Source organism: Schistocerca piceifrons, chromosome 2 (assembly GCF_021461385.2).
Source record: "Schistocerca piceifrons isolate TAMUIC-IGC-003096 chromosome 2, iqSchPice1.1, whole genome shotgun sequence".
Taxonomy (NCBI): Eukaryota; Metazoa; Arthropoda; class Insecta; order Orthoptera; family Acrididae; genus Schistocerca; species Schistocerca piceifrons.
In genome coordinates this window covers 297,092,489-297,118,256 of record NC_060139.1, presented here as the reverse complement: position 1 = coordinate 297,118,256, position 25,768 = coordinate 297,092,489, and the positions used below count along the sequence as shown (strand labels likewise).

At 42.9% G+C, this 25,768-nt stretch overlaps 1 protein-coding gene across 1 annotated transcript in view; it reads left to right on the top strand.

The window, feature by feature from the left end:
* The window catches only part of LOC124777210 (exostosin-3-like), a 195,102-nt gene that overhangs the window by 12,072 nt on the left and 157,262 nt on the right, over nt 1–25,768 (top strand). The window contains exon 2 of the mRNA XM_047252525.1: nt 2,247–2,462. Coding sequence (XP_047108481.1) covers nt 2,247–2,462 — 216 coding nt within the window. The remainder of the gene's footprint in view (nt 1–2,246; nt 2,463–25,768) is intronic.

Genomic DNA, 25,768 nt, shown 5'->3' with positions numbered 1-25,768 from the left:
GACCTTGAATTGTTGTTTAGCGACCCGAGAAAGCACTTTCCTAGACACCCTATATGATACGAGTGGGCAGAACACAACATTCCACACACGTCAGTCAACTGGCAGTGAATTTTAAGTGGTTTAATACATTTTTTAATTCATAAACGGAATAACTGCGCCAATTTCGCACTTTGCGGTGGTGTGCAGTTGGAGTTCTGCTCTCATCGGTTGCCAAGTCAAGACCGTGTGTCCGCTGAGAGGTGTGCACCCGCTTGTTTTACACGGTGTTTGGGGGACGGGGAGAGGGGGGGGATGACATACTAATCTCTACCATGTGGTGAACACTTCCTCTGTATACACATTGCTTTGGAGACCTGTATTTCGGCTTTGTCTTCGTGTATCCGAAGGTCTGCTGCGACCGATTGAAACCAGTGACAGCTGTGGAGGTAACTGTGACGGTAGTCTGCAGTAAGAGTCATTATGACAATTTTTATTTCTGTGTTATCGTAAGTTACTGGATGTCTTCTTGAAGTGCCACAAAGTGAATTATTTCTGCCTTTGCATTTGTGCGTGACGGGTTGTTGAGGATGTACAAAGTACAAAGCTACTACCGTATGTACAAAGTTTCCAGATACCGGAATTTAACATTTACGCTGTGTTTCGCAAAATAAGAGTTAAACAACAAAGGGGTACGCTTTTCTTAACTTGCTGGAACGGAACAGAACAATTAAATGAGATTGTATGTTTTACTGCCCTAAAATGTATGCAAGAAAACGATCGTAATCCTACTTTATGTTCCTTTCCCGTTTTCTAGACTAATACGCAAAGAGAAGTGAAATCTTTAATAGTAAGCTTGCAAAACACACTAATACACGTATTAAACTAGTTTCCTGAACTAAACAGAGTTTAATTACACTCTAAATCAGTTATCAGTACGGCAGCACAAAACTCACGCGTCTCGCCTGGTGCAGGGCTACCAACACCGTCATTAAACTTTGAAAAGACCCGCTATATGCAGTTCAGAACTTCCAAGAGATTTCTTTCTAGTGTGTGTATAAAATATGATGACATGGAAATAGGAGAAGTTGAGAGTCTAAAATTCTTGGGATTAAAACTTGATAATAAATTCAGTTGGGAAAAACATACTAACGAAATGCTAAAGCGCCTAAACAAGTCTGTGTTTGCAATGCGAATGATGTCAGACATAGGAGATATAAATATTAAAAAAAACTAGCATATTTTGCTTATTTTTCACTCCATTATGTCATATGGTATCATATTTTGGGGTTACTCTACAAACACAGAAAAACTTTTTAGAGTACAGAAGCGTATTATAAGAGTAATGAGTGGTGTAAATCCAAGATCATCATGTCGAAACCTATTCAAAGAATTGGGCATATTAACCACAGCTTCTCAGTATATTTATTCCTTATTGAACTTTGTTGTAAATAATAGATCTCTGTTTCCAACTAACTGCTTAGTACGCAGTATCAATACCAGGAATAATAAAAATATACGTAAAGATTTAAAATCACTTACTCTTGCCCAGAAAGGAGTCCAATATTCATCAACGCATATTTTCAATAAGTTACCAGCAACCATTAAGAGTTTACTTTCAGACAAGGCACAATTTAAACATAATTTCAAAGAATTTTGGTGGCCAACTCCTTCTATCCATCCATGAGTTTCTCAAGAAGTGCAGTAGACCATTTCAATGAAAGTATATTATACTTTAATTTTTGACAATACTTGGTTGTAACAGCCAAGTAACTGCCTACTGTGTGAATGATGGATGTATGGAAAGCAGATGTAAGTCTTAAGTCTGTAAATAGTGGAAGTTTAATTTTAAATCTTGTACGTAATATGACTGTTCTTAACTGAGGATCACTGAAATGAATAGTTTACTTTAATTTTGGATAATACTTGGTTGTAATAGCCAAGAAACTAGCAAATGTCTGAATGACAGATTTAATGAAAGCAGCTGTAAGTATTAAACCTGTAAATATTAGAAGTTTAAATTTTTATTCATGTACATAATTTTACTGTTTATTGACTGAGGATCATTAAAATTAATGAAACTCAAGTTTTTCTAATTACATTTTTGTAATGTGTTGATCTGACATGTTCCACACCCAGGAGGATTCCCTCTGTTTACCTGACATGTTCCACACCCAGGATTCCCTCTTTTGCGGGTCTATTGAATGAATAATTAATCTAATCTATTTCACTTTTTTTACCAACCTACACAATATTTTGCTCTTCGACAGGCACGCGTCCCTGAACTTCACTTCCTGATAAGTGCTGTGGGCGACGCAGACCTGCTGGCCATGCGCCGCCAGGGCCGTGTGCTGTGGGAACGCTACATGTCGTCTGCGCAGGCGGTTGTTGACACTGTGGTCGCACTACTGCGCACGAGATTAGGAATCCCCCCGACTCCAGTACTGGATAAACCGTCACCTAGCGTGTTCAATGCTTCTTTCACTGTAAGTAGTAGACTCTATTTGTAAGCCTGTAATGCTGTAAAAATCTAAAATCCTTCATGTACGGCAGATTAATATATACTTGTTTCACAGGTAGATGTATGTGTGATGAGACATTTATAATACTTTGCAGGGAAAGTATCTTTTGGTTGATAAAGTCTGTAGACTTTGGACTGAAAACATCTACATCCATACTCTGAAAACCACTGTGAAGTGCATGGCAGAAGGTACCAGTTATTATGGTTTCTTTCCACTTCCATTCACGTATGGAGTGTGGGGAAGGATAAGTGTTTGAATGTCTCTCTAATTATTCTAACCTCGTCCTCACTGTTCCTGGGGAAGTGATGAGTAGGCATGTGTAGAGTATTCCTAGAGTAGTCTATTGAAGCCGGTCCTGGAAGCTTTGTAAGTGAGCATTCTCAGGTAGTCTGTCTATGTGCGAGAGTCTGCCATCTCAGTTCCTTCAGCATTTCTCTGGGACTCTCCCATAGACCGAACAAACTTGCGATCATTCGTATTGCCCTTCTGTTTATACTTTCAATATCCCCTGTTACTCCCACCTGGTATGGGGCGCACACACCTGAGAAATATTCTAGGATGGGTTGTAGGACTGATATACAGGCATTCTCCTTCTGGGACTGATTTCGTTTCCACCGCATTTACCAATAAACTGAATCCTGCCTCCTGCTTTATCTGCGACTGAGCCTAGGTTACGTTCCATTTCATATCGCTAGAAAGCGTTACATCCAGCTATTTGCAGGAGTTGGTCGATTCCACCTGTGACACATTGTTAATTGTCAGAGGACATACGTTTTTTTTCGTTTTGTAAAGAGCAGCACCGTACTTTTGACAATAAACGTAGGCACGGTTCTGAGCCAAATAGCATTCCGAAACTGGGAAATACTGCGTGCAATTCACGGCACTGATCCATCGCTTTCAGTACGTAATGTGAGAAACCTTCGATCTGGGTTTCATATGATGTATTTTTCGAAACCCATGCTGGTTGGCATTAAGGAGATCATTCTGTTCGAGCTATTCTAGTACACTACTGTCCATTAAAATTGCTACACCACGAAGATGACGTGCTACGGACGTGAAATTTAACCGGCAGGAAGGAGATGCTGTTATAAGCAAATGATTAGCTTTTCAGAGCATTCACGCAAGGTTGGCGCCGGTGGTGACACCTACAACGTGCTGACATGAGGAAAGTTTCCAACCGATTTCTCATGCACAAACAGCGGTTGACCGGCGTTGCCTGGTGAAACGTTGTTGTGATGCCTCGTGTAAGAAGGAGGACTGTGTACCATCACGTTTCCGACTTCGATAAATGTCAGTTTATCATATCGTGAAATTGCTGCTTGCGTTGGTCGAGATCCAATGACTGTTAGCAGAATATGGAATCGGTGGGTTCTGGAGGGTAATACGCAACGCCGTGCTGGATCCCAACGGGCTCATATCACTAGCAGTCGAGTTGACAGGCATCTTATCCGCATGGCTGTAACGGATCGTGCAGCCACGTCTCGATCCCTGAGTCAACAGATGGGGACGTTTGCAAGACAACAACCATCTGCACGAACAGTTCGACGACGTTTGCAGCAGCATGGACTATCAGCTAGGAGTCCATGGCTGCGGTTACCCTTGACGTTGCATCACAGACAGGAGCGCCTGCGATGGTGTACTCAACGACAAACCTGGGTGCACGAATGGCAAAACGTCAATTTTTCGGATGAATCCAGGTTCTCTTTACAGTATCATCATGGTCGCATCCGTGTTTGGTGACATCGCGGTGAACGCACATTGGAAGCGTGTATTCGTCATCGCCCTACTGGCGTATCACCCGGCGTGATGGTATGGGGGGCCATTGGTTACACGTCTCGGTCACCTCTTGTTCGCATTGACGGCACTCTGAACATTGGACGTTACATTTCAGATGTGTTACGACCCATGGCTCTACCCTTCACTCGATCCCTGCGAAACCCTACATTTCAGCAGGATAATACACGACCGCATGTTGCAGGTCCTGTGCGGGCCTTTCTGGATACAGAAAATGTTCGACTGCTGCCCTGGCCAGCACTTTCTCCAGATCTCTCATCAATTGAAAACGTCTGGTCAACGGTGGCCGAGCAGCTGTACCTGTACACGCCATCCAAGCTCTGTTTGACTCAATGCCCAGACGTATCAAGGCCGTTATTACGGCCAGAGGTGGTTGTTCTGGGCGCTGATTTCTCATGATCTATTCACCCAAATCGCGTGAAAATGTAATCACATGTCAGTTCTAGTATAATATATTTGTCCAATGAAATCCCGTTTATCATCTGCATTATTTCTTGGTGTAGCAATTTTAATGGCCAGTAGTGTATATTTTAGCTCAAAATATTCTTTAAGATTCTCCGTGAAATAGATGGCAAGGCCCTTGAACGATAGTTTTGTAGATCACTTCTACTACCATTCTAATAGTCGGGTACTATCTTTGTTCTCATTCCAACCACGGAGCACAGTTCTTTTTTTCGATGGATCTATGATGGATTATAGTTAAAAGAGAGGCTAATTCAGCTGAATATTCAGTACAGAGTCCGACAGGGGACCCTCTGGAGCCTGGAACGTTGTTGATTTTTAATGGTTTCAGCTGTTTCTTAATGACCCTGCCACTAATGTCTGTAACCAAAATCTACAAATAATACTGAAGGACTCACTTTTTCCGTGGTACGAGAATTAAATTATGGCAGTTCTCCTGAGTTTTTCTTTGTAAAGGAACATTTGAAAACAGAGTTAATCATTTCTGCTTTTGATTTGCTACCCTCATTTTCAGTTCCTGTCTCATCCGTGGGTGACCAGACGCTAACTTTGATGCCACGAACAGCTTTTTAAATACGATAAGAAATTGTTCGGTTTTCGCAAAAATATTTCGACAACATTCTGCTCCGGTAGTCATTGATGGTTTCGCGCATTGCTCTCTTGACAGCAAAACACATATTATTTAGCATCTTTTTATTGATAGCACCATGCCACCTTTTACATCATGCAGCAGTGTTTGCTACTTTAGAAATTTATTTTCAGTGACTGCCTGCATTGGAAAGTCCTTGTCATCATGAAGTCTTCAGTTGGGTACATATCTGTCCATTGAATGGTCAACTACTGGTTTAAATGCGAGCCATAGTTCTTTTACATGCTCCTGTCCTGTGCTAAGAGTTTCAAGTTCCTCATTGAAATATGACAATGCTGTTTTTTTTATTTGGTTTACTGCAAGTATAATACTTTCTGCTTATTTCAGTTTCCCTTTGCAACTGGGTAGTCATTGTTGCTCAAACACACTCGTAGTTGCTCCTACCATTATCAATGTGGACATTCTCAAACAGGTCAGATCTGTTTTTTGCCTTAGATCTAAAAATTTCCGTCATAAGTAGGATTCTGAACCATCTGATCTAAGTACCTTCCAGGGAAGGCATTTAGTAATAAATCACAGGATATCTTCTCACGCCTACTATTAACAAAAGAGTAATTTTATGAAGTTATTGTTGGATGAATAACGTTTCCACCGATGAATACTGTATACCGGGGATCTTACATAAAAGACAGCTCACGTTCTCTCTAAAGATTTTGCTTACATCAGGAGGTTCGTCTGGTGGAATATAGTAGGATCCAATGACAGTATTATACCCAATGCTGATGCTGAGTCTTTCCCAAACAATGTAGCATGCAGCTTCATTTTCTACCTTGTGCGATTTGAGTTTCTTGTCTAGTGTGAGGAATACACCTGCACCATGTTCCATTAGCGTATTCTTTCGACATTCGCTTAGATTTTGCCCAATACTCTCACTGCTATCGGCTTAAAGTTTGAACTAGCTTCTGGACCTACTACTATGTGAGTTTGACTGCTTTTCACGAACGCTTCAAACTCAGGTATTTTGTTGCGAATGATTTGGCAGTTTACTACAAGGATTTTAATTCTCTTGCCCGTGTGTGTACGGGAAGGGGGTGGGGAAATTCCTTTGGGCGTTACATTATTACTTCTGGATCTCCTACAGCTGCCGTTATCTGGACTTCATAGAGAGTGCCTAATCTAAAGAATCCTCGTTTGCTACTTGGGTGGCAGCCTCTGTTGTGTAGTGTACTCCAGACACGCTGAGGGTCCTCTACAGTTCTCAACTCAATGGTGGAAGCCCAGGACGTCGTAGCCTGTCTTATCACATGACCCCCAAAGAAGTTCAATCCTTTCACCTTACTGAGAACCAGAGGCCCACAATCAGTTCTGGGCCGATGCTGCCAATTGTGAGCTCTGCTGGAACTCCGTGCACAAGGCTGGTCTTCTCAAGTTTCTCTGTCAGTCGTTGGAATTATCCAAGTATGACCTCGGAGTCCAGGCGACAGAAATCGTTTGTTCCATAGTGCACCACAGTCGGCGTTTTTCTTCTATGCCCTGTTCTCTCTGTGACTGCCGGAATATCTCCTTCAAGATGCGGCATACACACTAACTGCACCTGATGTTCCATTTAGTCCCGTGTTGCCATTTTCCTATGGGTACCATTATTCGTCGCCCGTCCGACCTGCCGAAGATGAATAACCCATAATCTTTCTGCTTTGACACAAGATAAGCACGTTCCCCAATATGTGAAGTGAATCCCACTGGATCAGTTTTATTTTCGGGGGAAGACAGCACCAAGAATCTTTTGACTAGGCGAACTATCCAAGTCCTACCTGGTGCCAGTCCATCCTTCACAGGACAGGACACCTAGACCCACGACTGAAACGCCACCAGCAGAGAAGTGGACGAAAAGCGATAGCTCCTGCTCTTCCTGCAGAGGAATCGGGACCTACCGGAGAGGACAGAACTTGAGGTGTCTTTGGTACGTCTAGTACACGACTTTTGGGAGCTGGTCCAGCACACCTATTCGCAGCAGATACTAATCGGTAGGCAGTAATCAAGGTGATTTCCGCCTGCCTACGAACATCAACTGAATTATCCTGTGTTTGAGAACAACATTCACAGTGGAGCTGTCCTGTGGCTGGTGCAATGTTTTACAGGACAGTTAAGAAATTAATTTGATCTAGGCCCACTGGTTTTCTTTCAATTTGTTGACCCGAACGTGTCACTAATTCCCTTCAAAAACAGAAATAATAAGTATATATAACGAGATTTGCGTTAAAGCAGCAGAAAAACTAATGGAAGAAATGAGTAGTTTCCTACAAATTTTTGAGCTTATAGTCGCTATCGCCGGCCGTTGTCGCCGAGTGGTTCTAGGCGCCTCAGTCCGGAACCGCGCTGCTGCTACGGTCGCAGGTTCGAATCTTGCCTCGGGCATGGACGTGTGTGATGACCTTAGGTTAGTTAGGTTTAAGTAGTTCTAAGTCTAGGGGACTGGTGACCTCAGATGTTAAGTTCCATAGTGCTCAGAGCCATTTGAAGCATAGTCGCTATCAAACTCAGAGACAATGTTAATGTATGATAAATGTAGCTAATATACTCTCCTTTTGAAAGGAAAACTAGATGTAACACAAAATTTTAGTTATAATATGTGCAGCTGAAACTAAATTTCAAACCACGGTTTGCTAAGAACAGCTTATGCACACTACAATCGTGACTTCCGAAAATTCTCAAAAATTTACGTTTATTCACACTGATAAACACTCTAAATACAGTCTGAACTATCTTTTGACAGTAACAGTAAATCACAAAGATTGATATGCTGCTAAATCACAAACACTGTTTTGCTAAGAAGTAAGTTATTCTCAACACTTGTAACTTACCAAAATTTTCAAAAATATTATTTTTCAAGTCAGAAAATATTCGAAAATAGACCTCTTTCAGTTGAAATTACACAATGGAATTAAGGAAGCACAATTTAAGATCGGGCCTACAATTGATGATAATAGTACGGTCTTATCGCGGCACTCAAAAATGCTAGAAATTTCACATAGATCGCGATATACGCGAGTACTGACGCAATCAATGAATGATGATGCATAAGTGACACGAAAAGTCAAGTATTATAATCTAACATTTCCAACCGGCTCACGACTCTGGCATACACGGCCTCACACAAAGGAAAATTCGGAAGTCGACTTGCATATCTAAATAAACATGCGATTTGTACGGATACAGGGGAAAAACAGAACATTTATGTATAAAATGCATATTTAAACCAGCAGCTGTTTTTATTTTAAACCCAAATTCTTCCGTTTTCGGTCTTGGAAAGGGTTAAAACGGTTCAAGCCACCATATTCCATTAGTCATTACTTAAAATGTGTCGTGAATGCCATGAATGTAAATATATGACACTGTATGTATACAGAGCATTACTTGAGAATTTGGGTTTAAAATAAAAACAATTGATGGTTTATACATTACTTAAGGCTGTTGCCAGCCACCTTCCAAAAATTTTTAAAACCATTCAATCTTAACAGTCTGATTCATTACATTTCACCATACCGGTGAAGGTACACCAAACTTCTGTACAATATCTGCTCCCCTAATAGTTATCTTTTCCCGAACCTACGGTTACTAGATGTTTTCTCTGCAGAAAAGCGCTAATTTTGAGTACTGGTAGCACTGAGTAGACCACTTGTCTGTACAGTGAGTGTAGTAAAATATGGAAACACGAGAGAAATGCGTGCTTATGCGTAGATGCAGATGCAAGCCAAGCCTGCTGAATGCTATCTTATATTTGACCACCAACGGCATCTGTTCATTGTCCCTAATACATTCAAAGTATCAGTAGTGGTCAGAATAGTGTACCTGCGAGGGTATTGTTGTTGTTTTCGTGGTCCTCAGTCCTGAGACTGGTTTGATGCAGCTCTCCATGCTACTGTATCCTGTGCAAGCTTCTTCATCTCCCAGTACCTACTGCAACCTATATCCTTCTGAATCTGCATGGTGTATTCATCTCTTGGTCTCCCTCTACGATTTTTACCCTCCACGCTGCCCTCCAATACTAAATTTGTGATTCCTTGATGCCTCAGAATATGTCCTACCAACCGGTCCCTTCTTCTAGTCAAGTTGTGCCACATACTTCTCTTCTCCCCAATCCTCCTCAACACCTCCTCATTAGTTATGTGATCTACCCATCTAATCTTCAGCATTCTTCTGTAGCACCACATTTCGAAAGCTTCTATTCTCTTCTTGTCTAAACTATTTATCGTCCATGTTTTACTTCCATACATGGCTACACTCCATACAAATACTTTCAGAAAAACTTCTTGACACTTAAATCTATACTCGATGTTAACAAATTTCTCTTCTTCAGAAACGCTTTCCTTCCCATTGCCAGTCTACATTTTATATCCTCTCTACTTCGACCATCATCAGTTATTTTGCTCCCCAAATAGCAAAACTCCTTTACTACTTTAAGTGTCTTATTTTTATCTTGATGGAAAGTGAATTCGAATGTGGATAATTTGTTGATGCTCATATGGTGGGCGCTCCTCTAAGTAAGGTAGAGAAAGTATTTTGTTTTTCAGGAAATACCATGTCGCAATCTGTACCTCATACAGGAAAAACGGAGAAACATCATCCTTTACATCACAACACGGACGAAAGTGTGTGTTGAGTAATAGTGGCAGGCAGTCGTTGAAAAGCGTTGTGTCCAAAGACAAACGGATGACCGCTGCAAAAGTCACTGTAGAACTCAATCTCTCACTCAAGCATCCTGTTGCACCCAAACAAAACAAAGGTTGCTACATGGGCAGGGAATTGTAGGGCTAGCTGAAATTCCATAACCACTCATCAGTGACGCAAATGCTCGTAACAGGAACATTAGATGCAGAAAGCGTAAAACCAGCATTATGGAGCAATGCAAGAAAGTCATTCGTTCGGATGAGTCCTGTTTCACACTCTGCCCAACTTCTGGCGGAGTTATCGTACCAACAGTGAAACATTGCGGGGCTCCGGCGACGTTATGGGCTGCCATATCGTTCAACCCATGGGCCGCGTGGATACTCCGGAAGGCTGCATTATTGCCAAGGGTTATGTGACCATTTTCGCTGATCAGTTCCATACCGTGGTACAGTAACTGTTCACCAGTGGTTACGCTGTGTTCCAAGACGGCAGGCCCCGCGTTGACGCAACGCACGTCGTCCAGGACTGGTTTTGTGAGCGAAAGGACGAATTGTCGCATCTGCGCTGGCCGGCACCGTCACCAGATGATAACATAAGGGTGCGTTTACGACTGTGCGCCTTGTAGCTAGTCACAGCGCGGTAGCAGCTTGCCCCCCACGGAAGTCGACTAGATACAAGGCGCAGAGGTGTAGACGCACCTTGACTGAGACTTTGTGTTCTAGTTTGGAGAGAAGGATGCGTGATGCTATCCACCTCCATCATCACTACGAAACTTGTCACTACGTTACAGGAGGAATTGTTTTCTTGAAAACTATACGTGGCCTGTTGTTATCCATTCTGAGACGACTAGCAGCTGTTTTGAAAACCAACAGGTCTCCTGTACTGTATTAGCATGGGAATATGTTCAATTTTTCATATTTTTGTCCACCTCCTGTACATAATAGTTAGTGGAGGTAATGTACTGATTAAAGAGAAGACGGAACCGCAGTGTAAATTCGATGAGGTGTAACTAGAATACTGATGGAGGTAAAGTTGCTGGTTTTGTATGACGTGCGATCCACAACTGTATCTGCAGGCGCAGCACTCGAAAACTTCAAATGCCGACATATTCACGAGAGAAAGTAGTTGGGCGTTCAAGGAGTTTGATTTTTGTCCACCTCCTGTACATAATAGTTAGTGGAGGTAATGTACTGATTAAAGAGAAGACGGAACCGCAGTGTAAATTCGATGAGGTGTAACTAGAATACTGATGGAGGTAAAGTTGCTGGTTTTGTATGACGTGCGATCCACAACTGTATCTGCAGGCGCAGCACTCGAAAACTTCAAATGCCGACATATTCACGAGAGAAAGTAGTTGGGCGTTCAAGGAGTTTGATTTTTGTGAATCCCTTTCCTGTACAAACCTTATGAAACCTTATTCTCAGATTCTCCACGAATTTTCCTGGTTGTCAATAGTTTCAGCAAGATATAAATGGATTGTGCACAAGTGGTGGACTGATGTAAATCTCGGTCAGTTGCAGTCCTGTGTAAGGGTCTGTACCTCAGTCGGTAGAAACAGGACCCTTGTGGGATCACTCTGCTACTGTCTGTCTGAAAATCTGCCTCTCTGTCCCTTCTTCTAGACAAAGAGTGAAGGTATTAGGTCGAAATTTGTGTCAAATACTGTCTGTCGTCAGTTGGCGGTATAAAAAAATCTTCGCTTCTAAGTCAAAGCATTAAAAAGATATGGACGTTTGTAAATACACCGTTTTATAAACAACAGGTGGAGATATGAAGCTGAAATTTAAGCCAAATACACTGCCTTGGCAGTGTAAATAATTCAATTTTCTAAGCCAGAGCAATCAAAAGATGCGGCCGTGTATGTCACTTATTTTGGTACTCACAAACTCACTCATAAAAACCCATAGCCATGTTGTTCCTCCTATTGTAGCGATAAAGTGAGTGCTTGGAAAACGGGGGGCAGCGCGATAGAAGCTCACGAGTGTGACGGATTTGTAAGTGTTGGTTTTAACCTACGCTACAGCTCTCAACGATCTGAGGAGTCGAAACGAAAAATATGTCGCTCAGATTTCACATTAAATTGTTGGACCCCTAGTGAGGCGTTGCGAAGATACCTAACAGTTAGTTAGTTATGTGTTACATTGATCAATCTCACAGTAACCGTTATGATGTGAAATGTGTCAAGTGCATAAGAAATACACACATGAATTAACATTTTTTATAAAAAAAAGCTTAAAATTTTTGTTACCTACCCCACTCCATTAATAGGTACAATATGCGTATATTAAGCCTACAGCTTTATTTATTCCTATTCAAGAATTCATCTGTGGTATAGAAGGAGATCTCAAGGAGATATGATTTCAGTTTATCTTTAAAAATCTTACAGCTCTCTGTCAGACATTTTATTGCATCTAGTAACTCATCGAAAAGTTTTACAGCAGCATAATTTATCCCTTTCTATGCCAAAGACAGGTTAAGTACAGGATAGTGTAAGTCTTTCTTTCATCTAGTATTAAAATCATGAATGTCGTTGTTGTTTTTAAACTGGTCCATGTTGTTGAGAACAAATTTTCATTACTGAGTGAGTGTACTATGAGGCTGTTGTAAGAATTCCTAACCTTTTAAATAGAAGCCTACGAAACGCGCGATTGTGATCCCCACACATTATTCTAACCACTTTCCTTTGAGCAGGGAATACCTTTTGCCTAAGTGTTGAGCTACCCCAAAATATTATTCCGTGTGACATCACAGGGTGAAAGTACGCCAAGTATGTTAGCTTGCTAATTTCTATATCCTCAAAATTATCGATTACTCTGATTGCAAAAGTTGCTGAAGCTAGTCGGTTTCGGAGACGCAAAATATGAATTTTACAATTAAGGTTCTCATATACAGGGCTATTACAAATGATTGAAGCGATTTCATAAATTCACTGTAGCTCCATTCATTGACATATGGTCACGACACACTACAGATACGTAGAAAAACTCATAAAGTTTTGTTCGGCTGAAGCCGCACTTCAGGTTTCTGCCGCCTGAGCGCTCGAGAGCGCAGTGAGACAAAATGGCGACAGGAGCCGAGAAAGCGTATGTCGTGCTTGAAATGCTCTCACATCAGTCAGTCATAACAGTGCAACGACACTTCAGGACTAAGTCCACCAAAGATCCACCAACTGCTAACTCCATTCGGCGATGGTATGCGCAGTTTAAAGCTTCTGGATGCCTCTGTAAGGGGAAATCAACGGGTCGGCCTGCAGTGAGCGAAGAAACGGTTGAACGCGTGCGGGCAAGTTTCACGCGTAGCCCGCGGAAGTCGACGAATAAAGCAAGCAGGGAGCTAAACGTACCACAGCCGACGGTTTGGAAAATCTTCAGGAAAAGGCTAAAGCAGAAGCCTTACCGTTTACAATTGCTACAAGCCCTGACACCCAATGAGAAAGTCAAACGCTTTGAATTTTCGGAGCGGTTGCAACAGCTCATGGAAGAGGATGCGTTCAGTGCGAAACTTGTTTTCAGTGATGAAGCAACATTTTTTTCTTAATGGCGAAGTGAACAGACACAATGTGCGAATCTGGGCGGTAGAGAATCCTCACGCATTCCTGCAGAAAATTCGCAATTCACCAAAAGTTGACGTGTTTTGTGCAATCTCACGGTTTAAAGTTTACGGCTCCTTTTTCTTCTGCGAAAAAAACGTTACAGGACACGTGTATCTGGACATGCTGGAAAATTGGCTCATGCCACAACTGGAGACCGACAGCGCCGACTTCATCTTTCAACAGGATAGTGCTCCACCGCACTTCCATCATGATGTTCGGCATTTGTTAAACAGGAGATTGGAAAACCGATGAATCGGTCGTGGTGGGGATCATGATCAGCAATTCATGTCATGGCCTCCACGCTCTCCTGTCTTAACCCCATGCGATTTCTTTCTGTGGGGTTATGTGAAAGATTCAGTGTTTAAACCTCCTCTACCAAGAAACGTGCCAGAACTGCGAGCTCACATCAACGATGCTTTCGAACTCATTGATGGGGACATGCTGCGCCGAGTGTGGGAGGAACTTGATTATCGGCTTGATGTCTGCCGAATTACTAAAGGGGCATATATCGAACATTTGTGAATGCCTAAAAAACCTTTTTGAGTTTTTGTATGTGTGTGTAAAGCATTGTGAAAATATCTCAAACAATAAAGTTATTGTAGAGCTGTGAAATCGCTTCAATCATTTGTAATAACCCTGTATATGTACACCCATAAACTTAGTATGCTCTAACCTGGCAACTGACTTCCTTTGATGTGCTATATTTATTGAAGGAACTGTACTCCCTGCAGCAGAAAATTGGATGTACTGTGTTTTTTCAATGTTCAGAGCAAGCCCATTCGCAGAAAACCAATCAATAACTTTTCCAAAGGCATTATTTATATCATTTACTATTGGAATTTCTTTTACTGGATTAATAATTATGCTTGTATCGTCAGAAAGCAGTTTCAGTTTAGCTTCTTGTTTCAGATAATAGGGGAAGTCATTCACATATATCAAGAACAGAAGGGGACCCATGATCTAACCCCGTGCAACACCTAATGTAGTTTCATCCCAGTTAGATGAAGTTAGATGAAGTGATAAACTTCATTAAATCACTTAAGCTATAACCTTTTGCTTCCTGTTCTGTAGGTATGACTTAAACCACCCATATGCTGTTCCATCTATACCATGGAATTGTAATTTCTGTAACATAATGTCATGGTCCATACAATAAAACGCTTTGGGTAAATCACAGAAAATTCCTGATGGTGACATTTTAGTATTTAAAGACTCAATCATGTGGGAAATGAAATCGTATATTGCTGTCTCAGAAGGACAGCACTTTTGAAATCCAATTTGTGATTTACTATGTATCCCATTACTGTTGAGATGACTAACTGCTCTTGAGTACATTACTTTCTCGACAATTCTTGAAGAAGCTGTGAGCAAGGATTAATGACATCTATGCTGTTCCCTTTTATGTAGAGAGGCCTGACAATGGCGTGTTTTAACCTGTCTGTGAAAATACCTTGAGTTACCGATGCGTTACAGATGCGACTCAGAACATCAGCTGTAACTGCTCCACATTACTGTAATATCTTGTTGTAGATGTCATCTACTGCAACAGAACATTTATTTTTCAAATATTTAATAATTTTCCCTATTTCACCAGAGGTTCTTAGATGAAAACTAATTTGACTAGGATTTCTCAAAACTGACTCTTCCGCGTATTGCTTGGCTTTTTCTCTTGAACTATTCTCACCAACTTTTTCACCTACACGTAACTAACATTTGCTACTTGTGTACTGTTGGTTAACATGGTCTCATTCTCTTTAGTAGTAATACTGTCTACCCAAGTGGTTTCTTTTCCTGTCCCTCTTCTAACAAAATTCCGTACTGATTTGATTTTATTGCGCGAGTTGTTAATTTGATACCTAATATACATATTTTTTGATTTTCCGACAACTTTTCTCAATATGTTACAATAATTTTTATAGTGTAAAGTTACTTCTGGGTCTTCACTAATTGTTGCTGCCTCATATAATTTTCTTTTCCTTTCTGAAGACACTTCAGTACCTGTAGTGATCCTAGGTTTCTTTGGAAACGGTTTGGTGTTACATTTAGAAATTTTTTGGGGGCAACAGTTTTCAAAAAGGGATATAAATTTGTCAAGAAATATGTTTCACTGATCATTGGCAATTGGCTCCTTATATACACTCCTGGAAATGGAAAAAAGAACACATTGACACCGGTGTGTCAGACCCACCATACTTGCTCCGGACACTGCGAGAGGGCTGTACAAGCAATGATCACACGCACGGCACAGTGGACACACCAGGAACCGCGGTGTTGGCCGTCGAATGGCGCTAGCTGCGCAGCATTTGTGCACCGCCGCCGTCAGTGTCAGCCAGTATGCCGTGGCATACGGAGCTCCATCGCAGTCTTTAACACTGGTAGCATGCCGCGACAGCGTGGACGTGAACCGTATGTGCAGTTGACGGACTTTGAACGAGGGCGTATAGTGGGCATGCGGGAGGCCGGGTGGACGTACCGCCGAATTGCTCAACACGTGGGGCGTGAGGTCTCCACAGTACATCGATGTTGTCGCCAGTGGTCGGCGGAAGGTGCACGTGCCCGTCGACCTGGGACCGGACCGCAGCGACGCACGGGTGCACGCCAAGACCGTAGGATCCTACGCAGTGCCGTAGGGGACCGCACCGCCACTTTCCAGCAAATTAGGGACACTGTTGCTCCTGGGGTATCGGCGAGGACCATTCGCAACCGTCTCCATGAAGCTGGGCTACGGTCCCGCACACCGTTAGGCCGTCTTCCGCTCACGCCCCAACATCGTGCAGCCCGCCTCCGGTGGTGTCGCGACAGGCGTGAATGGAGGGACGAATGGAGACGTGTCGTCTTCAGCGATGAGAGTCGCTTCTGCCTTGGTGCCAATGATGGTCGTATGCGTGTTTGGCGCCGTACAGGTGAGCGCCACAATCAGGACTGCATACGACCGAGGCACACAGGGCCAACACCCGGCATCATGGTGTGGGGAGCGATCTCCTACACTGGCCGTACACCACTGGTGATCGTCGAGGGGACACTGAATAGTACACGGTACATCCAAACCGTCATCGAACCCATCGTTCTACCATTCCTAGACCGGCAAGGGAACTTGCTGTTCCAACAGGACAATGCACGTCCGCATGTATCCCGTGCCACCCAACGTGCTCTAGAAGGTGTAAGTCAACTACCCTGGCCAGCAAGATCTCCGGATCTGTCCCCCATTGAGCATGTTTGGGACTGGATGAAGCGTCGTCTCACGCGGTCTGCACGTCCAGCACGAACGCTGGTCCAACTGAGGCGCCAGGTGGAAATGGCATGGCAAGCCGTTCCACAGGACTACATCCAGCATCTCTACGATCGTCTCCATGGGAGAATAGCAGCCTGCATTGCTGCGAAAGGTGGATATACACTGTACTAGTGCCGACATTGTGCATGCTCTGTTGCCTGTGTCTATGTGCCTGTGGTTCTGTCAGTGTGATCATGTGATGTATCTGACCCCAGGAATGTGTCAATAAAGTTTCCCCTTCCTGGGACAATGAATTCACGGTGTTCTTATTTCAATTTCCAGGAGTGTATATATCTTCCTAAGTAGCATTTCTTAAATTTTCTCTGAAGTGCTCCATAGATCCCACGTTGACCAAGACTTACACTTTTACTTAATAGTTTCTGAACTGTAGACCCTGCTAAGTTCTGTAACTTAATTAATTTTACATCATGGTCTGATAATCCGTTTATCACAGGGAAAGCATGTGTTACTTTACATCTTGCTGCTCAAATACATTATCTATTAGAGTGCTGCTGTCTTGAGCTGTACTTGTAGGGAAATTCATCACTGTCGCCGGCCGGTGTGGCCGGGCGGTCCTAGGCGCTTCAGTCTGGAACCGTGCGACCGCTACGGTCGCAGGTTCGAATCCTGCCTCGGGCATGGATGTGTGTGATGTCCTTAGGTTGGTTAGGTTTAAGTAGTTCTAAGATCTTGGGGACTGATGACCTGAGATGGTAAGTCCCATAGTGCTCAGAGCCATTTGAACCATCATCACTGTCCCTAAGTTACATGTCGTTAATAACACTTCTAGTTCTGTTTTCCTATCAGAATTGCTTAGAAAGTTTACATTGAAAGCACCACGGATTAATAACTTCTTCTTTTTGTCTGACAGACAACATAATATGGAGTCAAAATTTTTTATGAATAGCTCTCATCTCCTAATGCGAACCTGTAAACTGTTGGTGATACCAACACTACATTATCTAGCTGTAGTTCACATGCACAAACTTAAAGTAGTCATCTACCCAAAATCTACTTACTTCTACAGTTTCGTATTTATACCCTTGTTTTGTATAAATGACAAGTCATTTATCCATGCTAGATGTGCAAGTTTAAGATGCTTAATTATACCCATTTATACTGACACTTTCCATTCCCACAGTTACATGGTGTTCAGACAGGCAAAGTATAACAATCTCATTCTTATTTTTTAGATCATCGAAACACACAAACAGCTTATCTACTTTTTTATTCCCCTCATTTTTGATGAAGTAAATTAATACTGTCCTTAGCTTTATCCCTATTTACTGTATATGAAGCTTCTTTTATTCTATTTTTCTTGATTATTTTCTTTCTGGACTTTGGCGTTAACCTACAAAACCTGTCCGCCTTGTCCCATTAACCACATTTATCATCCCCTGTGTGACTGGTCGTTCTTACTGTTGAGTAGTAGCCCTGTCCTTACGAGCAAACCAGTTGCGACTTTACCTACAATTACTCGTACTTGATACTTGGGCTATACACGACTTTGTTTTTTTAAAAAAAGGATAGCTCGATATAGCCATAGAGCCGAACTCCACGCGTCTGCTTTCGTGCCCCACAGCTAATTCATCTACATCTACATCGACATCATACTCCGCAAACCACCTAATGGGTTCTTTCGGTACCACTATCTGATCCCTCCAACCCTGTTCCACTCACGGATAGTGCGTGGGAAGAACGATTGTCGGTAAGCCTCTATATTGGCTCTAATTTCTCGAATTTTCTCCTCGTGGTCAAAACGCGAGATGTATATTCGGAGAAGTAATATGTGGTCTGACTTCTCCTGAAAAGTGCTGTCCCGAAATTTCAGTAGTAAATATCTCCGTGATGCACAACGTCTCTCTTGTAACGTCTGCCAGTGGAGTTTGTTTAGCATCTCCGTAACGCTCTCTCGCCAGCTAAACGATCCCTTGACCAAACGCGCCGCTCTTCGTTGGATCTTCTCTACCCCCTCCGTCAGTCCTACCTGATAGGGATCCCAGATAGATGAACAATACTCAAGAATCGGGCGAACAAGCGCCTTATAAGCAACTTCTTTCGTGGATGAGTTACATTTCCTTAAGATTCTTCCGATGAATCTGTCTTGTGTCTGCTTTTCACACTATCTATTTTATATGGTCATTCCACTTAAGGTTACTCTGGATAGTTACGCCTAGATATTTTACAGCAGACACTATCTCCATCTGTCTGTCATCAATAGTGTAGCTGTACAGTAGTGGATATCTTTTCCTATGTATGCGCAATATGTTTCATTTATTTACGTTGGGTGTCAACTGCCAGAGTCTGCACGATTCATCAGTTCTCTGCAGGTCGTTCTGAAAATTCTTACTATCTTCTGTCGTTCCTACTTTGGTATAGAGAATTGCAGTATCTGCGAATAGCCTTAGGAGTATCCGACGCTTTCTAAAATGGTTCAAATGGCTCTGAGCTCTATGCGACTTAACTTCTGAGGTCATCAGTGGCCTAGAACTTAGAACTATTTAAACCTAACTAACCTAAGGACATCACAATCCATGCCCGAGGCAGGATTCGAACCTGCGACCGTAGCGGTCGCTCGGTTCCAGACTGTAGCGCCTAGAACCGCACGGCCACTCCGGCCGGCGACGCTTTATACTAGATCGTTTCTATACAGGGTATCCCATTTATCTTGACCACCCTAAATAACTGTTTGTCCAGATGCAAATTACAAAATGTTTCAAGCAAATGTTCTTTGGCCGTCAGGGGACTTCAATCAGCATGATTGCCGTAGTTGTAGCTTTGTTTTTTTACAAAGAAATGAACAGTGGTATGACTTTTTTAAATAGCACACTGTATTTTTTATTCGCTAATTCATTTCCTCTCCTAAAGACCTATTCACAAATGTATAACGGTGTACCATTCACGGAAACACAACGTTATTAATTACATAACACAACATTAACGTTGACGCTCTCAGCGCTTGGTGCAGGTACTCGGGGTAATAGAACACATCCACGTGCTGATGTTGACAGACGCCGGCCGTTGTGGCCGAGCGGTTCTAGGCGCTTCAATCTGGAACCACGCGACCGCTACGATCGCAGGTTCGAATCCTGCCTCGGGCATGGATGTGTGTGATGTCCTTAGGATAGTTGGGTTTAGGTAATTCTAAGTTCTAGGGGACTGATGACCTCAGATGTTAAGTCCCATAGTGCTCAGAGCCATTTGAACTTTTGATGTTGACAGAGGAAAATGTAAACGTAAGTAATATGCAGATCCGTCATTCTGCCAAACGTCGATAATTCAAAAGTTGTGAGAGTAGAACGTACACCAAGGAAGAGAAGGTAGAAATGCTACTCATCATGGGGAATGTAAGTTAGCAGAACAGTAGTTGCAATACTGTTTTCATATGTGAGGGTACATGTAGTACAGTAGTTTAGCCCTTTTAAATAATGTCGTGTAGTGTAAGCATACAGTAAAGGCTGTCCTTCCTACAAACTGCACCGATATAACGTTTCTTTTATTGTTGTTGTTGAAGGTAGGCAAAATGCTACGCAGGCAGCGGAACTGTACAGAGAGCGATATCCTGACAAGAGCCCACCTTCCTGACGGATGTTTTCTCGTCTTGTTGCGACGCTTCAAGAAACGGGAAGTTTCAACCCACGACAACGCAATCGTCATAGCACTCGCACAGACGAAGTTGCCGAAGTTACTGTTCTCGCTTCCGTTGCTATGAATCCACATGTGACCACACGACAGCTTGAACACGTGATTTGTGTTTCTAAAACCAGTGTACATCGTATTCTTAAACGTCACTGGTTCCATCCTTACCATGTACACCTACATCAAGAATTGCATCTGAAGTTTTCCAGAATCGTATACAGCTCTGTCACTGGGCACAGTAGCAAATCCTCGCCAACCCGGACTTCTTCTCCAATGTCCGATTTACCGATGAATGTTCCTTCTCAAACAAACGACAGGTAAATACAAGGAACATGCATTATTGATCCAGCGACAACCCACGATATCTTAAATGAAACATCAGCATCAATGGAGAGTAAACGTCTGATGTGGGATGCTTGGTACTACAGTTATTGGCCCTTATTTCATCAATGGCAGTTCAAACGACACAGCGTATGCCAACTTCCTCAGACGAATTCTTCCACCTCTTCTGGATAAAGTTCTAATAAGAACCAGAATGCTTATGTGGTATCAAGATGATGGATGCCCAGTACATAATGCCTTGCGTGCACGTCGTGTTCTGAACGAAGGTATCCTGCCAAATGGATTGGTCGAGGAGGAACAGTTACTTGGCTTGATAGGTCTCCTGATTTAAATCCTCTGGACTTTTTTCTTTGGGGATGCATTAAAGACGTTGTCTATCGCGATATTCCAAGAACTCCAGAGGACATGTAGGAACGTATCGTGCTTGCGTGTAATTCTCTTCAGCAGGTAACACTGTAAGCAGTAAATAATTCTTTCATTCAAAGAGTGCACCAGTGTATCGATGTCCAGGATCACCACTTTCAGCACCTTTGAATGTTCTACTCCTTTGCAATGGTACAGGAGAGTCAAAGTCAATATTGTGTTACGTTTTTACTTGGTTTTCATTTGTTTAGTGACTGTTCCAGCAAGTGGAAGAGTTTGTGATCCTGGGGTCAAAATCAGGGTTGAGTTATGTAATTAATAACGCTGTGTTTCCGTGAATGGTACGCTGTGATACAATTACCGAATAAAAAGCACAGTGTGCCAATTAAAAAACTCATACCGCTGTTCATATCTTTGTAAAAAACAAAGCTACAACGAAGACAGTCATGCTGATTGATGTCTCCCTGACGGCTAAAGAATCTTTGCTTGAAACATTTTGTAATTTGCATCTGGACAAACAGTTATGTAGAGTGGTCAAGATAAATGGGACACCTTGTATATTGTGAACAGTAACGGTTCTATCACACATCCCTGTGGTACTCCGGATATTACCTTTACATTTCTCGAATTAGTTCCGTTAAGAGCGAAGTGTTGAGTTCTTTCTGCAAGAAAGTCTTGAATCTAATCGCAGGTCTGCTCCGATGCTTCGGTAGCTTGTATTTTTTCCATTAAACGGCAATTCAGGACGGTGTCAATTGCCTTACTGAAATCAAGGAACACGGCATCTGCCCGAGCGCCGGTGTCCACTGGGCTGTGGATCTCATGGAGGAACAGAGCGAGCTGAAGTCCGCAGGATCTGTGTTTGCGGCATCCATGTTGATTTTTTCATTTTCCAAGAACGTCATAATTCTTGAGCATAAAATATGTTCCATAATTCTACAACAGATTAAAGTCAACGATATAGGTCTACAATTTCGTGGATCTGTCTTACGGCCTTCCTTAAAAACGGGAATGAGCTGCGCTTTTTTCCAGTCGTTAGGTATCTACATCTACTACATCTACATTGATACTCCGCAAGCCACCCAACGGTGTGTGGCGGAGGGCACTTTACGTGCCACTGTCATTACCTCCCTTTCCTGTTCCAGTCGCGTATGGTTCGCGGGAAGAACGACTGTCTGAAAGCCTCCGTGCGCGCTCTAATCTCTCTAATTTTACATTCGTGATCTCCTCGGGAGGTATAAGTAGGGGGAAGCAATATATTCGATACCTCATCCAGAAACGCACCCTCTCGAAACCTGGACAGCAAGCTACACCGCGATGCAGAGCGTCTCTCTTGCAGAGTCTGCCACTTGAGTTTATTTAACATCTCCGTAACGCTATCACGGTTACCAAATAACCCGGTGACGAAACGCGCCGCTCTTCTTTGGATCTTTTCTATCTCCTCCGTCAACCCGACCTGGTACGGATCCCACACTGATGAGCAATACTCAAGTATAGGTCGAACGAGTGTTTTGTAAGCCACCTCCTTTGTTGATGGACTACATTTTCTAAGCACTCTCCCAATGAATCTCAACCTGGTACCCGCCTTACCAACAATTAATTTTATATGATCATTCCACTTCAAATCGTTCCGTACGCATACTCCCAGATATTTTACAGAAGTAACTGCTACCAGTGTTTGTTCCGCTATCATATAATCATACAATAAAGGATCCTTCTTTCTATGTATTCGCAATACATTACATTTGTCTATGTTAAGGGTCAAAAAAAATGGCTCTGAGCACTATGGGACTCAACTGCTGAGGTCATTAGTCCCCTAGAACTTAGAACTAGTTAAACCTAACTAACCTAAGGACATCACAAACATCCATGCCCGAAGCAGGATTCGAACCTGCGACCGTAGTGGTCTTGCGGTTCCAGACTGCAGCGCCTTTAACCGCACGGCTGTTAAGGGTCAGTTGCCACTCCCTGCACCAAGTGCCTATCCGCTGCAGATCTTCCTGTATTTCGCTACAATTTTCTAATGCAGCAACTTCTCTGTATACTACAGCATCATCCGCGAAAAGCCGCATGGAACTTCCGACACTATCTACTAAGTCATTTATATATATTGTGAAAAGCAATGGTCCCATAACACTCCCCTGTGGCACGCCAGAGGTTACTTTAACGTCTGTAGACGTCTCTCCATTGATAACAACATGCTGTGTTCTGTTTGCTAAAAACTCTTCAATCCAGCCACACAGCTGGTCTGATATTCCGTAGGCTCTTACTTTGTTTATCAGGCGACAGTGCGGAACTGTATCGAACGCCTTCCGGAAGTCAAGAAAAATAGCATCTACCTGGGAGCCTGTATCTAATATTTTCTGGGTCTCATGAACAAATAAGGCGAGTTGGGTCTCACACGATCGCTGTTTCCGGAATCCATGTTGATTCCTACATAGTAGATTCTGGGTTTCCAGAAATGACATGATACGCGAGCAAAAAACATGTTCTAAAATTCTACAAGAGATCGACGTAAGAGATATAGGTCTATAGTTTTGCGCATCTGCTCGACGACCCTTCTTGAAGACTGGGACTATCTGTGCTCTTTTCCAATCATTTGGAACCCTCCGTTCCTCTAGAGACTTGCGGTACACGGCTGTTAGAAGGGGGGCAAGTTCTTTCGCGTACTCTGTGTAGAATCGAATTGGTATCCCGTCAGGTCCAGTGGACTTTCCTCTATTGAGTGATTCCAGTTGCTTTTCTATTCCTTGGACACTTATTTCGATGTCAGCCATTTTTTCGTTTGTGCGAGGATTTAGAGAAGGAACTGCAGTGCGGTCTTCCTCTGTGAAACAGTTTTGGAAAAAGGTGTTTAGTATTTCAGCTTTACGCGTGTCATCTTCTGTTTCAATGCCATCATCATCCCGTAGTGTCTGGATATGCTGTTTCGAGCCACTTACTGATTTAACGTAAGACCAGAACTTCCTAGGAATTTCTGTCAAGTCGGTAAATAGAATTTTACTTTCGAATTCAATGAACGCTTCACGCATAGCCCTCCTTACGCTAACTTTGACATCGTTTAGCTTCTGTTTGTCTGAGAGGTTTTGGCTGCGTTTAAACTTGGAGTGGAGCTCTCTTTGCTTTCGCAGTAGTTTCCTAACTTTGTTGTTGTACCACGGTGGGTTTTTCCTGTCCCTCACAGTTTTACTCGGCACGTACCTGTCTAAAACGCATTTTACGATTGCCTTGAACTTTTTCCATAAACACTCAACATTGTCAGTGTCGGAACAGAAATTTTCGTTTTGATCTGTTAGGTAGTCTGAAATCTGCCTTCTATTACTCTTGCTAAACAGATAAACCTTCCTCCCTTTTTTTATATTCCTATTAACTTCCATATTCAGGGATGCTGCAACGGCCTTATGATCACTGATTCCCTGTTCTGTACATACAGAGTCGAAAAGTTCGGGTCTGTTTGTTATCAGTAGGTCCAAGATGTTATCTCCACGAGTCGGTTCTCTGTTTAATTGCTCGAGGTAATTTTCGGATAGTGCACTCAGTATAATGTCACTCGATGCTCTGTCCCTACCACCCGTCCTAAACATCTGAGTGTCCCAGTCTATATCTGGTAAATTGAAATCTCCACCTAAGACTATAACATGCTGAGAAAATTTATGTGAAATGTATTCCAAATTTTCTCTCAGTTGTTCTGCCACTAATGCTGCTGAGTCGGGAGGTCGGTAAAAGGAGCCAATTATTAACCTAGTTCGGTTGTTTAGTGTAACCTCCACCCATAATAATTCACAGGAACTATCCACTTCTACTTCACTACAGGATAAACTACTACTAACAGCGTCAAACACGCCACCACCGGTTGCATGCAATCTATCCTTTCTAAACACCGTCTGTACCTTTGTAAAAATTTCGGCAGAATTTATCTCTGGCTTAAGCCAGCTTTCTGTACCTATAACGATTTCAGCTTCGGTGCTTTCTATCAGCGCTTGAAGTTCCGGTACTTTACCAACGCAGCTTCGACAGTTGACAATTACAATACCGATTGCTGCTTGGTCCCCGCATGTCCTGACTTTGCCCCACACCCGTTGAGGCTGTTGCCCTTTCTGTACTTGCCCAAGGCCATCTAACCTAAAAAACCGCCCAGCCCACGCCACACAACCCCTGCTACCCGTGTAGCCGCTTGTTGCGTGTAGTGGACTCCTGACCTATCCAGCGGAACCCGAAACCCCACCACCCTATGGCGCAAGTCGAGGAATCTGCAGCCCACACGGTCGCAGAACCGTCTCAGCCTCTGATTCAGACCCTCCACTCGGCTCTGTACCAAAGGTCCGCAGTCAGTCCTGTCGACGATGCTGCAGATGGTGAGCTCTGCTTTCATCCCGCTAGCGAGACTGGCAGTCTTCACCAAATCAGATAGCCACCGGAAGCCAGAGAGGATTTCCTCCGATCCATAGCGACACACATCATTGGTGCCGACATGAGCGACCACCTGCAGATGGGTGCACCCTGTACCCTCCATGGCATCCGGAAGGACCCTTTCCACATCTGGAATGACT